General features: G+C 48.0%; 1 protein-coding gene across 4 annotated transcripts in view; it reads left to right on the forward strand.

Annotated features, from left to right (window-relative positions):
• Positions 1-15,803, forward strand: part of KCNQ2 (potassium voltage-gated channel subfamily Q member 2) — a 75,043-nt gene that overhangs the window by 27,845 nt on the left and 31,395 nt on the right. For 2 of the 4 annotated variants that reach the window (XM_066561589.1, XM_066561590.1), the window contains exons 6-11: positions 2,026-2,136; positions 3,017-3,112; positions 3,801-3,895; positions 7,227-7,256; positions 11,120-11,188; positions 13,021-13,050. In XM_066561589.1, coding sequence (XP_066417686.1) covers positions 2,026-2,136; positions 3,017-3,112; positions 3,801-3,895; positions 7,227-7,256; positions 11,120-11,188; positions 13,021-13,050 — 431 coding nt within the window. The remainder of the gene's footprint in view (positions 1-2,025; positions 2,137-3,016; positions 3,113-3,800; positions 3,896-7,226; positions 7,257-11,119; positions 11,189-13,020; positions 13,051-15,803) is intronic. The other 2 variants (XM_066561593.1, XM_066561592.1) reach the window with 1 other exon arrangement.

The following is a 15,803-nucleotide window of genomic DNA, read 5'->3' on the forward strand; positions in this document are numbered from 1 at the left end:
TTTAGCCCTTTTTCTTACATAAACCTCATAGAAATTGTTGTGGGATCACATTTCTGAACTGGCTGGAGCTGCAGGGGAACTGAGAACTGGTGCGCTCCCAGTCATGGGATTGAGCTCTGTTGTGACAGAGGCAGGTCAGAGAGAGATCCCACACCATGGGGTGCTTTGATCATTGTTTTGACAGCTATTGCTGCCCTTTAATTATTTAAATTGCACTTGGGCAAGGCACTGTTGAATATGCTGGAATAAATTTCATAAAATTAATAGGGCCTAAGTAGCAGAAAGGCTCCAGTGGGGCAAGCATTCCCCGTCACATTTCTGCTGAAAGGGCAGTACTTGTGGTTTGCTGTGCCTGTGTGTGTGCACGTGACTTATTGGATTACCCGATTAACAAAGAGAGAATTAATGACATTCTAATCTTCTTGCGTTATTGTTCTTCTGCTCCATCACTAGTTTGGCCTTGATTACAAAGCATGTAATGAAAATCCCCGATCTGATCAAATCCCAATAACAGGCTTGGGGAGGAATCGGCTGATCAAGCAGCTCCTCCATTTCAACAAAGGGAAAGAGGCAGTAAATTGCTTTTCAAGCCCCTTAGTTAGGACAGAAAAATAAAAACAAAGCCCAATTTGACATAACGAGAAAATAAACAATGAAGGAAAAGTGACAGCCCAGATTAGAGCTCAGTCTGGGGAGGACCATGGGCAGATTTATCCCTTCTGCTTCTGAGACTGTTTTGCCACTGAGAAGTTCAGAATAAAAATTGAGCTTCATTAAAAGAAACAGTTTTTGTCAGAGTCCAGCTCATGGATCCAATATGGGCAGATGTTGAAAGATGGGACAAACCAAATTTCAGGTTCAGAAGCTCATCCCTTGGTTAATCTTAGTGTATCCAACACTTCCTGTTGTCTGTAGAAATGACAAAAATATTGCAAACCAGCTTTGCAGTGATTATGGAGAGAGCCTTGCTCCGACTCTGTGTTTCAGTAAGGATTAGCCACATTGATGCATTTTTTAACCGCTTGGTCAAAGTAGCATCTAATTGATAAGGCTTTTAGTGGGCCCAATTAAAAGGCACTTTGGGATCCTACTGCCATTTGTGTAAAAGTGATTTTTTACTCTAAATGGAATGCATGTTTCCAATGCCACATCAGCATGATGTTAGCTCCCATCCCTGGGGCCAGCACTGTCCATGTGTGACAGGGACAGCCTTTGGGAAGACAAGTCTCAAAGATGTTTCTAATCAGGCCATCCCTCTCTGCCTTTGCTGCCAGCCCAGGCTCTCCAAATCCTCTTGGAAGCCTTGGGGGAATAGCCAGTATTTCCCACTGGTGATGTCCATGGACTGAAGTGGGAAAAAGTGCCTTCCCCTGCAGTCTGGAATTCAGGGGGCTCTGTCTCCAACAAATCTCTCAGGTCCTTCCCTAAAATACAGACAGCAGCTTGCCAGCTCTCTCCTGGTGCATTGCAATAACACAAAACCCATCTCTAAATGAGGTGGTGTGAAGGAGCCGTAATTCATCCTCTCAGCCTAACAGGCTGTTGTTAAATAGGGGAGTGGAGACCAGCTGATGGGCACTGCTGGGAAGGTTGGGAATAAACAGCAGCAGATCTTTGTGCATGCCAATAGCTTTCCTCAGCTGCTGAGAGGGAGTTTGGGGGAACAGAGCTGGTTCGCTTCCCCTGCCGAAGGCACAACCCCTCCTGGGGGAGGTTCCGAGCTGCCGCCAGCCTCTGCACCAGATGGCAGCTCTCTCTGTGACAGCAAAAGGCACCAAAATGCTCCCAACTGGTGTGGAACCAGCACGTGAACAGGGGGGGTGTCAGGGTATCTCTGCATCTCATGGAGCTGCCCATCCCTGCTGGTGCCCCAGCTCCCCAAGCTGCACCGTGCCTCGCACTGCTCAGGGCAAGCAGTGACCCAGCTCCTCCATGTGCCACTCGGCTGTTGTGGGAGTTTTGGCTGTGTTGTTTCAGTTTTAAGGCTGTCTGACCAAGGGTTGGGCACTGATCTCCTCCCTGCAGATCACTCTCACCACCATTGGCTACGGGGACAAGTATCCACAGACCTGGAACGGGCGGCTGCTGGCGGCGACCTTCACACTCATCGGCGTCTCCTTCTTCGCCCTTCCTGCTGTAAGTGGGTGCTGAGCTCACCTGGGCCTTGTCCCCAGCCCCTGGAGCTGGTGGTACTCTAACAGCTACAATGTCATGCACTCAGACTTCCTGACTGTAATGCTCTGTGGCTTTTGAGTCAGAAAATGAGGGAGAAAAATGGAAAGCCTCTTTGAATATCCACAACTTGGGAATTGTGTGCACGAGCAAAGAGGATGGGAGCTCTAGATTTGGCTCTGCACAAATATTTATGGAAGCAATAAAAAACTTTATTTTTCCCCAGAAGGCTGTTCCTTGGGGTAATTAATGGCTTTAAGATGAAAGAGGGTAGGTTTAGATTGGATATTAGGAAGAAATACTTTCCTGTGAGAGTGGTGAGACACTGGCACAGGTTGCCCAGAGAAACTGTGGCTGCCCCATCAAGGCCAGGCTGGATGGGGCTTGGAGCAACCTGACCTAGTGGAAGGTGTCCCTGCCCATGGCAGGGGGTTGGAATGAGGTGAGCTTTAAGGTCCCTTCCAACCCAAACCAGTCTGTTATTCTGTGATTACACCATTTCAGCAAATTCCCCCTGTCCCTTTGGCAGTGCATTTCAATGTGTTGCAGGATCAGGATTCCTGTGGGGGTAATCTGCTGAAAGCCAGCATGCTGGGGTTCTTTTGTATTTTATCAGTTGACTGGAGGTAGTTTGGGAAAACTTGCAATTCCAGTGAGTGCCAGCAAAATCTGCTGCCCCTTGGAGAGTGTATGCCATGACTACCAGAATGGAGCCTCCCTCCTTCTTCTAAGTTTGAATCAAAAATGAGCCAGGAAAAAACCTTTGGAGGGAAAGCTAGCCATAATTTTTAAGTGGAAGCTTAACTAAACCACTGCTAGTGGCAAATTTTGTTCTCTTCCCCAGGGCATCTTGGGTTCAGGATTTGCTCTGAAGGTTCAAGAGCAGCATCGACAAAAACACTTTGAGAAGAGGCGAAACCCAGCAGCGGGCCTGATCCAGGTGAGGGTCACATCCATGGAGCCTTGTGACGACACCATCCTGGTTTTAGGGGGCTTCATAGACTTTTAGAAGCTGGGGAGGAGACAAATGGGGCTGTGTGTGTAAGGTGCGAGACAGCAGCTGGTGACTGGTTTGGTCTGGGAATAAATGCCAGGAAATCAGCTATGGGAAAACAGCATATGTGGTAGGGAATCTAGAGAGAAAAGGGATGAAATTCAGCAAGCAGCCAGCTCAGCAAGACAAATGCATTAGGACAGTCTGTTTTCACCCTTTTTTCTCCCCAAAGAGAATATTTATCCTGATATAAAGGTACAGTTGGGAGCGTTTTCTTCACAAGAACAGATGTCCGTGCAGAAGGCTTGCCTTGTTGTACGTCTTGGAGAATTGAAATTAGTCATTTTACATTCCCCTGCTCCTCTCTCTCCATATTTTTCACTTCTTAATGGGCAACAACACCCATCCTTACCATGGCCTGGCAGTGAATGCCTGGGACCTGCAGCATTTTTAACTGGGCACCCATGGTCAGGAGTGTCATGGCACCACCCCACGTTTGTCCCTTACCAAATCAAGGAGAAAGCAGAATGCTGGATCCATCCCATAGGACTGGATCTTGGTCGAGGTTTATAAACCCAGGGGTGGTTCTGGCCATGCCTGGGGGCACAATCCCACTGGATTTTCTCCTGCACAGGCGGCTTGGAGATTTTATGCCACCAACCTGTCCCGGACAGACCTGCACTCCACCTGGCAGTACTACGAACGCACCGTCACCGTCCCCATGTACAGGTACCTCCTCCTCCAGCTTCCTCCTCCACTGCCTTCCTCGTGATGCCACTGTCTCCATAGTTATTTTTGTTATCTGAATATATAATTTTGCTTATTTATTTAATTTTTTTTTTTGTTGAAAAGTTGATTTTGAGTTCCTAAGGGCTGGTATATGCTTTTGCTTTTGGAGGTTTTTTTTTTGCTTTGTATTTTTTTCATTGTTTTTCTTTTTGACTTGATTTTAATTTCCGTGTTGCTTTGTGTTTTCTTTTTTCTTCCCATGTCTTTGTGTGTGTACATGCTCTTCTTTTCACCTTTATTTCTCCACGCCTGCTGGTAGTTGCATTGTGTTGTGACAGTTGCCGTGCCCAGGTGTGAAGACTTCCCTCCAAGCTGCCCTGGATCATAGGTAAACACCACCCTCACCCTACCTGCAGCTCCTTGTGCCCTCTCAGGCTCTCCTTGCTGGTCCAACTGGTCTCTAATGGTCCTTCTGCCTTTCAGCAATCTTCTCTCCCACCCTTGACCAGCCTGGCCTTCTCCCAAGTGCATTTTCCCTGGGTCCTCCTTTCATTTCTTTTCCTTTTTTATCTCTAAGAGGAGGAAAACTAACTCGGGATTCAGGGAGCGTTTTCCCATTTCTTGTATCTCATTTATCCATCCCAGGGAGTTGACACAAGCAGGGAATGACGTTGGAACAATGATGGATGAGGCTGCTGAGCACCAGCGGGTTTTAGCAGTACCCACCTGCCTTGCTCTACCTGCAGTAAAGCCAGGCAGGTTTTTAAAGTGAAACCATACAGGTTAGAGCAGTGCTGTGGAAATTCACAGCCTCCTGGGATTTGGAGCTTCATGGAGCTGGGGACAGAGTCCCCTGCCATGCCTCCCAGCCCTCCAGGACATGGGGAAGCACTGCATCCTTCATGTTCCCTTTGGGCCTGGTGGCTTCCTTAGAAGCTAAAATACAAAATGTTGTACTCATTTTCACCCCACACCTCCCTGTATCCTGGGCAGGGCCATGTGCCCCTTCCTGGTGTATTTTTAGAGCCTATCCATGACTCTCTGTGTTTGTAGAATGGTTGGATATGTTTCTTAGATGTTCCTGTAGCTCTGTGGGGTTTTGTTGGGTGTGATGGGGCTCCCCGTGCCCCATCTCCCTGCTCCCATGCAGGGCTGTGGCCCAGCACTGGGCTGTGCCACTGCAGGAATAATCCCTCCCTGATTTCCCATGTTACTGGTGCCTTCTAGCCCTCAGGCAGACAGCCTGGATGTATTTCCTGGGGTAAGCTTTAGCCTGTAATTCATACACAGCAGCCAGCCTCTTAACCCATCATAAAAACCTGTTGGAAGTCCCATTGTTGTGGTCAGTAAGTTCTCATTGGATTCATTCCCAGCGTGTGTCTGATTGGTTGCTTTTCCCCTAGAAATTTATGAACCAACTTTAAGATTTTATCTAAAAAAAAACCCAAAACAACAACAACAACCCAACAGAACAGAACAAAGCTGTTTTCCAATAGCATTAAACCCACCCATTGAAACTCTCCCTCCCAGTACCTGACCTCATGGCTGTACCTTTGCAGCACTGCCTGGGATCAGCTACTGGAGAGGATGAGGATGGAGCTTGGCCCAAAATCCACTGCAAAATGCAGGCACTCAGGGCTTGTTTTCAGTGGACTTTGCCAGATTTTACTGCTCTTTGAAATACTGAACTTACCATGCAGCCAGACATGCAGTGACACCCTTTTGATTACCTGTTACACAACCCCCTCGTTAGAACCTGCATTTCCACAGAGCTAATATGCAGGAAGAAGTGTGAGCTAAAGATCTCCAGAAAAGGCTAAATAGAAACTCTGGGGAGGAGAAAGAGGGAAAAAAATAGTTTGGAGAGCCAGCTTATCTTGAGTAAAAAGCCAGGACAGATTTGTATCAGGGTTGTAGCCGTTTTGCTGGCTGCTGCTGTGGGTGCTGCTCAGCCCCACACAGCGGTGTCACCCTGGGCTTCCTTAGAAATGGATTTCTCTGGACTCTCAGCTTCTCCCTTAAATCCCAGCTCCTGTTTGTGCTCAGATCAAATGGACATCACCTGGGCGAGTGAGCTGTGGGTGCACCAATGGATTCAGCCCTCCATGAAATTGTTTTACCAAAAACCAGTGAACTCTTCTGACTATATTTTGAATGCTGTCAAATGAATTAAGTGGATTTTTCTTTTTTTTTAAAAAAAAAAGGGAGTAACTGTATGTTCTGGCTGCAGCTTTCATCACTCACACTGACCATCTCTCCTTGCCTCCCCACTTCCCCAGGCCAGCTGGCAGGCACTGGCAGCCCAGTGCTGCTGCTGATGCTGCTGCAGCCACAGCAGCACATTAAGCCCAGCAGCCCCTTAAGGCTGTGGCTGCTGACATGTGGCTGCAATGCACAGTGTGGTGTGGAAGTGGGCTAGAGGAACACAAAATCCCCTCTCTGGTGCCCGGGGATGATCTGCAGTCACCACTACCTTGGCATCCTCTCTGCTCAACAGTGAGCTGCTCATTCCTCATAGCAGGAGCCTGTGCCTTTAGCTCATCTCTCTTCCCAAGCATCTCTGGAAAGGCTTGGCTGCTTGATATGAGAAAATTGTTACAAGTGCCTTGGAGGAGCTCACATGGCTCCAGAGCATCACTCCAATCACTGCAGTAGAGCTACTCAGATTTGTCTGGGGGAAAATATGGTGGCCTCTGAGAGAATCCCAGATTTCATCTTTAAATCAAAAGTGTGGCAGGACCAAATTCTGAAATATGCACAAGGCTTCTGTGTGTGCAGGTGTGGTTTGGGTTAGTGAACCCAGACATCATAAATAACCTGTTCTGCATCAGCCATTGGATTTAGTGGGAAAAAAAAAATCTGCTCTTATTGTCACTCATGAGAGCAGGTCCTTGCTCTGAACTGCTATCATAAATTGGCCTTCACTAAAACAACCAAAGCCATGGGCACATCCTGCCCATTCAGCAGCCCTGCCCAGGCTGTCCCCATCCGGTGGAGCTGAGGATGTCCCATGGAAGGTCTCTGGGAGGCCCCCACACTTTCCCTGCCCCACGGTGCCCATTTGCTCTCAGAGCAAGGTGCCAGCTGCGTGTCCCCAAGGGTGACACGGGCGTGCCATGGCTCCTGAGCCAGCCACAGCAGGAGCCAGCTCAGTCCATGCTCCTGTGCCCACCTGTGAGCCTGGCCGCAGCATCTGCTCCTGGGGACACACTTGGTTCATATGCTAATTTTCTTTATTCTGTTTCTTTCCCCCTCTCCTCCACCCCAACTTCCCCCCCTGTTTTTCTTTCTCTCACCCCTTTGGTTTTCTTTGGTGAAAACACTTGAAAAGCACGCAAACGCAAACGTATGGTGCCTCCAGGTATGAAGTGCATGTGACTCTGAAAGTGTGTGTCATGTCACTCCTTGTTCTTCATTTGGGACTGTAACATGCAAAGCCTTGAATTTAAAAAAACCCAAAACAACAAAACAAACAAAGAAAAAGAGATAAAAACCTTTGAAGATGAGGTTTTTTCCCAAGGAATGAGTGAAAGCCCAAAGCAGACATGCCCTGCTGCTGCTACAGACTAACCTCTGCACCTCCATGTACATCTTAGCTATTGGTACACACAAGTGTTGGGAAACTGCCAAAATGATGATGTCAGGAAGGAGAAGGGGAGCGTGCTTGATAAGCTTGCTTTGTTAAGGATGATTTCTTGATGGTCTTTCCAACCTTCCCCAATCCATGCAATGCTTAACAAGAAAACATCCCCATTCATCTTCCATTGCCCTCTGCCCCCACTCCCGTGTGTTCCCTCTCTCCAGCCCTCTTCTCCCATCCTTCATTCTGTCATTTATCTGGCTCTGAGCTGCAGGAGTTGTGCCCACCTGGCTTTGAGTTTTCTGGTGTGGTGGTACCACAGGGCACATCAGTGGTAGCACAGAATAAAACCACCAGAGCAGCTCTGCCTGCTTTTGAGGGTAAAACCTGGAGAAGAGAAAGATCTGGGATGCTAAACTGATATGATCATTCATTTCTTTGAGTAATCCAGTAAAACTGATTTTTTGGTGAAAGAATGCTTCATCTAATTAGGACTTTTCCATTTCAGTTTTTAGTTCCAAGACCCACCTAGAGCTAAGCAGTTATTAGCCACAGTTATTCAATCTGGGACTTAACCTTTTGGGATCAATCCAAATGCAAAGTCCTGGATATGGCTATGTAAGATTTATGATAAATAATATTATCTCGGGTTCTGCAGAAAGGAGTAGATTTGCAAATCACAGGAGTATTTTATATGAGATGGGTATGCGAAGGTGTAGTCAAGTTAATATTTTAAGATAGGGAATAAATGACTTTCATTTCAAGACTGCAGGACAAGCTCTGTTCTTAGAGCAGTTTAAATCCTCCCTCGATGCCATAATGCCACTAGAGCTGATGTGATTTAGTGTCTGATTTCGAAACCCAGTTCCACTTTTCACAGATGCAAGTTTTACAGCCTTAGTAAATCACACTTACTGCTCTGTGTGCTTAATTTATAGCAAATTGCATCAATGAACTGCAAGTATAATATTAAGAATATATTTTCTTGTTGTGCTGAACAACAGCCTGTTTTGAGAATCAGACAATTTTTTACTACTGGCAGAGGAATAAGAATGTGCCACTTCTGTTCCATTTGTCGTAATGAAGTATTTTATAAGCTTCACAAATGTTCCCAGTCATGAAAAATAGCTTCAGTTGGAGACATAAAGTCACGGTTAGGGCACAAATTGGCTGCTCATAGAAACTCCAGCACTGCAGGGAGGCTCATTTAGGTTCCCATCCCATTCCAGCACCATTCTCCTTGTCACCATCTCCTTAACTGTTCGTCCTGGGACTGTTCCAAAAAATCATCGTGGCGCCCGTGAGCGTGTCGTGGTGTGTCCATGTAGCTCCCACCGTGTCGTGTGCTGCTGCCCTCCTCGTGTCGTGGGGTTCTGGTGGTGTCCTGGCCCGAGGCATGACCTCCCTCCTGCCCCCTGATGCTTGAACAGTTCTCTGTGCTCCCAGGAACAGCGGATCCTCCTTTCCCTGCGGATACGGGAGCCGGCGCCTGGAGTTAGCGTGGCCTTTCTCTGTGCTGTACTGGGAGGGGTGGTGGAGGCAGCTGGGGGGACCTGCAGCAGCTCACAGGTGTTGCTGTGGTGGGTGGCATGAGCTGTGTGTGTCCCGTGGTGTGCAGACTCCTCAGCCAGCTCCCCCCTAACCGGAACGTGCTTCCCTTGCTAACCAGTGACACCCGGACCAGGAGGAGAGAGAGAAAACATGAGGAGCCCCAGCCAGAGGTTCCTCCTGCACCTGGCACCTGTGCCCCCCGTGCCCTGTGCACCCAGCATTCCACAGCAAAGCTCAGTTCAAGAGCTGTGCAGAGTTCTGCCTTTTTTTGGTTTTTTTTAAGGTTCTGGAGAAATGGTGTGGTGCAGTAGCTGCACCACAAGCTGCTCTTGCAGTGACAGGTTAGGCTGAGCACTTAGTTGAGATTAAATTTCAGGTCAAGTATATGTTTTCATTCATTTTTAATAATAATTATTTCATTAAAACACTGGTTGTTTCCACCTCATGTGTACCAGGCCCATGAACCAACCACAGAAATGGTGAATTTCTGTGTTTGTTGTGTGTCTGTACTTCCTCATGGAAGCATCTGTGATGGGCCAAGAGGTGGGTGCCACTGCAGACCATGGGCTGATGCAAAAGAAGTCATTCCTTTTGGAATCCTGAATCCTCCAGTCTTTTGAGCTAGTGAGCTCCTCAGCTGAGACTTCCTCCAGTGAGAGCCTGGGGTTTGCAATCCCAGCTGGAGAAAATGGGGTGATTTTCCTGTGTTCTGCTGGGTATGGACCTCCCTGGGGAATTAATTCACCAAAGAAGAGCTGTGCACCTGCTGAGTACACCCTGTGCTGGATTTATGCACCACCTCTGCCAACCTGGAATGCATCTCCAAACCCAACTGAAGGGAGGTGACAGCCCAGCACTCATGCACAGCTCCACTGCATCAAGGTCAGCTTCTTCCTGATGTCTGGAATGAAGAGGATCATTAAATCAGCAGATCAGGATGTGCTTTTCTCTGGATGGAAGCGACTGAGGAGCTGAGCCAAAATTTTTCAGGCCTATTTTTATTCTTTTCTCCATACTTAGAATTGGAAAATTTTCTGATTGCCTCAATCTTGTGAACGCAAAATCTCTGCTGAACCACTGTGGTTTTGAGGATAAGTTTTGTGCCTGCAGAGAAGAGGCTTTTCCAGTTGAGTTGGATTTTTTTTTTTAGTTAAAGTGGGAAACTACTGGTCTCATCATGACTGACAAAATGTGAGCATGAATATCTCTCCCTTTATTTTAATAGAAGCCTCATTCCTTACAGTCTCCCCCTGACACCTCCATCCTATGTTTCTCCTGGTTGAAAACCTGGCTGGGAATATCAATATTAAATATTTATGGACCAAGCAATATTTATTCCCAGGTTAACAGGGAAGAACCCAAAAATGGATGTGGAGCTGATTCCATGGCTTTTAAGCACAAAAGTAGGATAGGACACAGAATGTTTGTTCATTGGATTTTTAATTCTTACCAGGATTCCCATTGTCAGATTCTTTTTTTTTTTCCTTGAACTGAGAAGGGAAGGAATTCCTATGGTTTCTGGAAGGCAGTGACACAAGATTTTGTCTCATTTTAGGGCAAAACCTGACATGGAGAGTAGGGAATTGGTTAAACTTGACTCTGGAGCACACTGCTTTTTCTCCTGGGATGCTCCCAGTCCCAGGTTCTTGTTTTCTCTGCTTCTCCTTCCCATGCCTTCCGTCATTCCCAAGAGCAGCAGGGTTGAGTTTTCTTATTTCCCCCCAAAGCTGGAGTTTCTCTCCATTCAGCAACACCAACCTGCCAGACCACAGCTCTGCCAAAACACCACCGGGCTGCCCAGGAACCCTGGCAGCTGCTTGGTTTTGGGGAGGTTCAAAATCCAGTGGTGCAGACAAGTTTCTCTCTCTCTCTTGCTGTCACTTTCTCTCTCTTACCCCACTGCTCTGCCTCAGGACACTGTTGGAAGTAGCAGCCAAACCCTCTCCATCCTTCCTGAGCTGTCCCCCAGCTGCAGTTGGTGGCACAAAGCTGGTTCTGGTTGAAAGGATGGGGCAGCAGGGGAAGTTGCCGAGACAGGAGGCTCTGGAATCAGCTCTGTCTGGATATTAATGCCTGTTGTTTTCTCCCTCTAGACTCATCCCTCCTCTGAACCAGCTGGAGCTCCTGAGGAACCTGAAGAGCAAGTCAGGACTGACATTCAGGTTAGCAGCAGAGTTAAGAGAGTTTGGAACGCACACACTTTGCAATATTTTTCTTTTTTTTTTCCTTTTTTCCTTTTTTCCTTCCTGCCTTTTGCATATGGACTTCCTTGAAGATGAAAGAGGTTTGACAGCTGGTCCCACATGGGTCACTCAGTGACCTCCTCCCTGCCCCTCTCCCATGCTCTACATGAATTCCTTCAGCCTAACTTGGCTCTGGAGCAATGTCACGGTGCTTGACTGACAACTCAAAGCCATATTCTCAAAGGGGCTGATGGAGGTAGTGATCCCAGTTTTCCTCTGACCTTTCTGCTCCTCACCACACTCAGAGGACACTCAGGCCCATGATGTGTTAATTCATTCTCTGTTCCCTCCAGTGACAGCGGGCAAGGTTGCAGCAGTGAGACATTTTTGATAAATTGGCTGTGGAAGGGTTTACAGGAACCCCCCAGAAGGGCAGGAGTCCTGCACCTTCACCCTCTGCTTGGGAGGGGTAATTCCTGGGGTTTCTGAGCACTCCAGGCTGCCCTGTTGGTGAATGGGGAGTGTGCAGACCCTGGGAGGGATGGAGAGGTGCCAGTGGGCATCAGGGCTAGCTGGGGGGTGTGGGATGGAGCCTGGCCTGGGCTGTGTGCCTCCACAAAGAATATACACCCTTGGGTCAGCCTGAAGAGTTTAAAATGTGAGTACTTGAGCTAGTGACTGAGGCTGGGCTTCCAAGCTTTTCTGAGCAAGAAGCAGTGGTGGAGGGAAGGAGATTTTTGTTAGTGTCTCCAGGCTGCTGCCTTTAGCTGAGGGAGAAGGGTCGGGCTCTGTGCAGGTCTCAGTGGTCACTGCTGAGCAGCAGCAGGGCCAGGGCTGGTGCAGCATCACACTCAGAGGACACCTGTGTTAGCCAGAGCTGTATCTGCTGAGAAAACACTGTCTGCTCCCTCTCTGGGGGGCTGCAGGGGCAGGGCTGGTTGGGGCCCCCACTAAACACCATTCCCCAGTGTAGGAGTTGTGAATCAGAGCAGCTTTTCCTCATTGCTGGAGGGAAATACCACCACAATGCCTGCTCGGTGAAGGTGAGGGGTGTTTTTCAGTGTGGCCTTAGCATGGCTTGCAGTGTCCTGGCTGCCCTTTCATAGGCATTCAGCTCACTTTGTCCTCAATGATTTTTCAGGGCAATCCAGTTTCGGATCTCAATACGAAACTGCAAACACAGACTGTGGTGTCCCACTCCCTCCATGCTGCCTTTGCCAACTGCTTTGGTAAAGTAGCTGCCAAAGACTCTGGAGGCACAAACCCCATCTGAGGTGTCAGGATGCCAGGGAAGGGGTCTGTGCTCCTTCCCACCCACGTCCAATCCCAGCACCTGGCATGAATCCGTGCATTCGGAGATCTGACATGAGCTCTGTCCCAATGGCCAGGGAGGAAAAGCGAATGCACCGAGGTCATGGGAGCCATTCAAACCCTTCCCCATGTACAAAACATGAGGGCAGTGCATTTCCAAAGGAAGGGGGCCGCTCTCTGAGCCCACAGAAGTCCTCCTGTGCTCACATAAATCACACAACCCTCAGGTGTCTCAGTGGTGCGTAGGCACAAGGATGGGTTGGGATGAAATCTTCAGCCCTGTGCGTTGTATGTGTCTTCTCTGAGGTTGTGTGAGTCTCCAGTGATCTTCTGTCCGGGCCAGAAACTCCAGGAATTAAGTGCTCCTTTCCCTTTCTTCTGTCCACAACTTCCACTTAGTTGTACTGTTGGTATTGTCGTTTCGTTATGTTTTAACAGTGAAGCAGCAACATCTTTTGCCACCTGACACCATGCTAATGTACTATTGCTTCTGTTTAAAGGAAAGAGCAGCAGCCTGAACCATCGCCAAGGTCTGTATCACTGCCAACACGCCATCCCCATGCATTCCCTGTAGATTTCTGTGTGTGTGAGTGTGTGTACCATGTCGTGGCACCATCGAGGGAAGCATTCCTAGGTATTACCGTGCTTTTCCTGTGCTGTGCAGTCCGATGTATCTACGTGTATGCTGGACCTTAAATCATATCTTCTCTCCAGTCTGCCTCGGGCTGGAGCAGGGTAGCAAGGCTGGGGGGGTGTGGAGAGTGGTGGCAGCACAGGCAGAGCTGGCAGACACTCACGGGGGTGACAGCAGGGCTTTGGTTTACACTTCTTTGTTTTATTTTGGTGCTGGGGTTAGAGCTGAGTAACTCGGTATAACACAGGCTCAACGTGTGCCCAGGGCAGGTGAGGCTTTGCCTGTGTCTCTGTCACCTGTGCTGGGCAGAGGTGACGTGGGGAACACGAAGCCATCACTGCGTCACCGCCTTAGCAACTCCTGCTGAGCTCCTCTCGCTGCAGGGCACGGCCTGGACCTGCTCTCCATGGGACACAGGAGGGCTCTCTGGCACGGCACAGGCTGGCATGGCAGAGTCACCCTTGGTCCTCCCCACTCCCTGGGGAGGAGGCACATCCCCTGCTCCATCTTCCCTTCACGCCTCCAGCCCACGGTGCAGAGCGCGCTCTGGGTCGTGGCGAGCACCTTCCAAGGGCAGCTGTAAATCTTACTTGTGGTAGAGCTTTTCTCTGTTCACAACTTCCCAGGGAAAGCAGCAGGGCTGGTGTTTGGGATACTTTTAGGACATTCTTCATCCACTTAGAAGTATTTAATTCTGGGATTTTTTTCGTCCTGTATTTTCCAGTTCTTTTAAAGAATAGTTCTGGAACTGAATGTCTTTTTTTTTTTTTTCTTGGCTGATGAGACACAAACTGATGATCAGTGGAGATCATCTGCTTGGCTTTCTGATCTTCCATCTCATTCCTCAAAACACAGCTTACAGCCTAAATTTTGTAAACAATGAATACATTTTTCAGAAGTACAGATAGAGCCTGGCATTCTGCAGATGTACCTCTCTGCCATGCCTCTTAGCTTATAAGAGGCCAGAAGCTAATTTATCCTTGGCATAAAAGCCAACCAAGATATCTGGGTAGATATACTGCTGACTAAAGGGTGGAAAATTTTATCTTTCCTTCCTTCCTTCTCCCTCTCCCCACCCCCTTTTTTTTTCCCTGTCATTCATTTGAGCTTTTCTATGCAAGCAGAACCTTTGTAGCACTCCATCTACTTTCCTGCCAAATAACCCAAATGTCCAAGATCATGTTTCAACTATCCAGATTTTGTTGTTTTGTTTTTTTTTTTGCTTAAGTGCAGCTTGAGTGAAGGCAGCCTCCATCCAGCATTATTAAAGCAGGGAGCATTACTTGGGAGCAGCTCTCTGGGAGCAGACCAAGGCTGAAATCTTGGCCACCTGCCTGTGGCATCAGGAGGGTCAGAATTTAATCCCAGGGTCTGGTTGCTCTGCTGCCCTGCCTCAGCCAGTAGTAAACTTTGGATGCATCAAAGGGTAAATCCACATTTCTTAAAGTGCAATGAGACAAAATCCCTGTTCAGCCCCATCTGCTCCATAGCCAAGGAAATCTGAGGTCTGACAGTCCCTTACCCCAGCCAGCATCCCTGGAATCTAATCAGACTAAACAGTTGTATTTCTGAGTCACTAGCCTTATTTCTAATTTTTAATCTCAGTCCTGTCTTGCAGGGTTCATATTTATTTACTTGACACCTGAAGTTGAGTACAACATTTCTTCGTAGAGGTTGCAGGTTTTTCCCTGATCATTTTCTACTTTCTCAACCTTATGTCACAGAAAGAAGTAAAAATAGTCCTTCCCTGTGCTTTTTCAGAGTAGTTTTTACTATTTATAGGTCCTTCATCAGTGCCATTTCCAAGTGCTGTTTCCTGCTCCTGTGGTGCATCTGTCTCTTGTGACACTGATGGGTTTTGTTGCTAAACCCCAGCCCAAGGAGGGCTGAAGCTGAGGGTCTGCAGCTGCTGTGCAGAGCTTTAAAGTTTATTCCATATCCTTCAGTTCTGCTGCCATGGCAGCACCAAAGCTCCTTCCTTCTGATTTGTTATGGCAATACCAATTCTACCTGTCCCCACTGTCCTTTTCCTTCCATCTGATAATGCCTCAGCCCTCAGGAAGGAATTTTGCATTCAAGGGGGCCCAAATTGCCTATTTTCCCCAAAAAAATTTCTGGGTCTTTTACATTCACATCCCAAGTCTTCCACCCACTCGAATTTCCAGCAGCCTCTCGGTGATGCTCAGTGTGTCATCCTGCCCTTAGAAAAGAGAACTCATCCTGTTTCTCTGCCCACCTGACAGTTAATCACCCACTTGCTGGTGATGCTTCACTCAGGAAGCTCCTGGGGATGAATTGTCTCTCTTAGCAGACCCCAGCTCTACACTTTTACTGCTTCAGCTGGGAAAGGATTTTCCACTTTACATTTCCATTGCTGTAAGGAAACAGTCTTAACACCTGGAGGCAGCTGGATCTTCCTCCTGTTTTAGTGATGTGTAGGGAGTGGCTGATTTCCTATATCCTTCTTTCCATAACTGATACACTCAAACCCCCTGCAGCAAATGGAACAGAAAGAGCTTTTTCACTATTTTTCACCTTATTATATCTCAGTTTAGAGAAGGGATGCTGGCATGGCACATGGGATTATGCTGTGCAGGATAAACATTGTCTTGCAAGGCCAGGGAGCATCCCAAGCATTCTGCCAGAGCA

The sequence above is a fragment of the Molothrus aeneus genome, chromosome 17 (assembly GCF_037042795.1).
Source record: "Molothrus aeneus isolate 106 chromosome 17, BPBGC_Maene_1.0, whole genome shotgun sequence".
Classification (NCBI taxonomy): Eukaryota; Metazoa; Chordata; class Aves; order Passeriformes; family Icteridae; genus Molothrus; species Molothrus aeneus.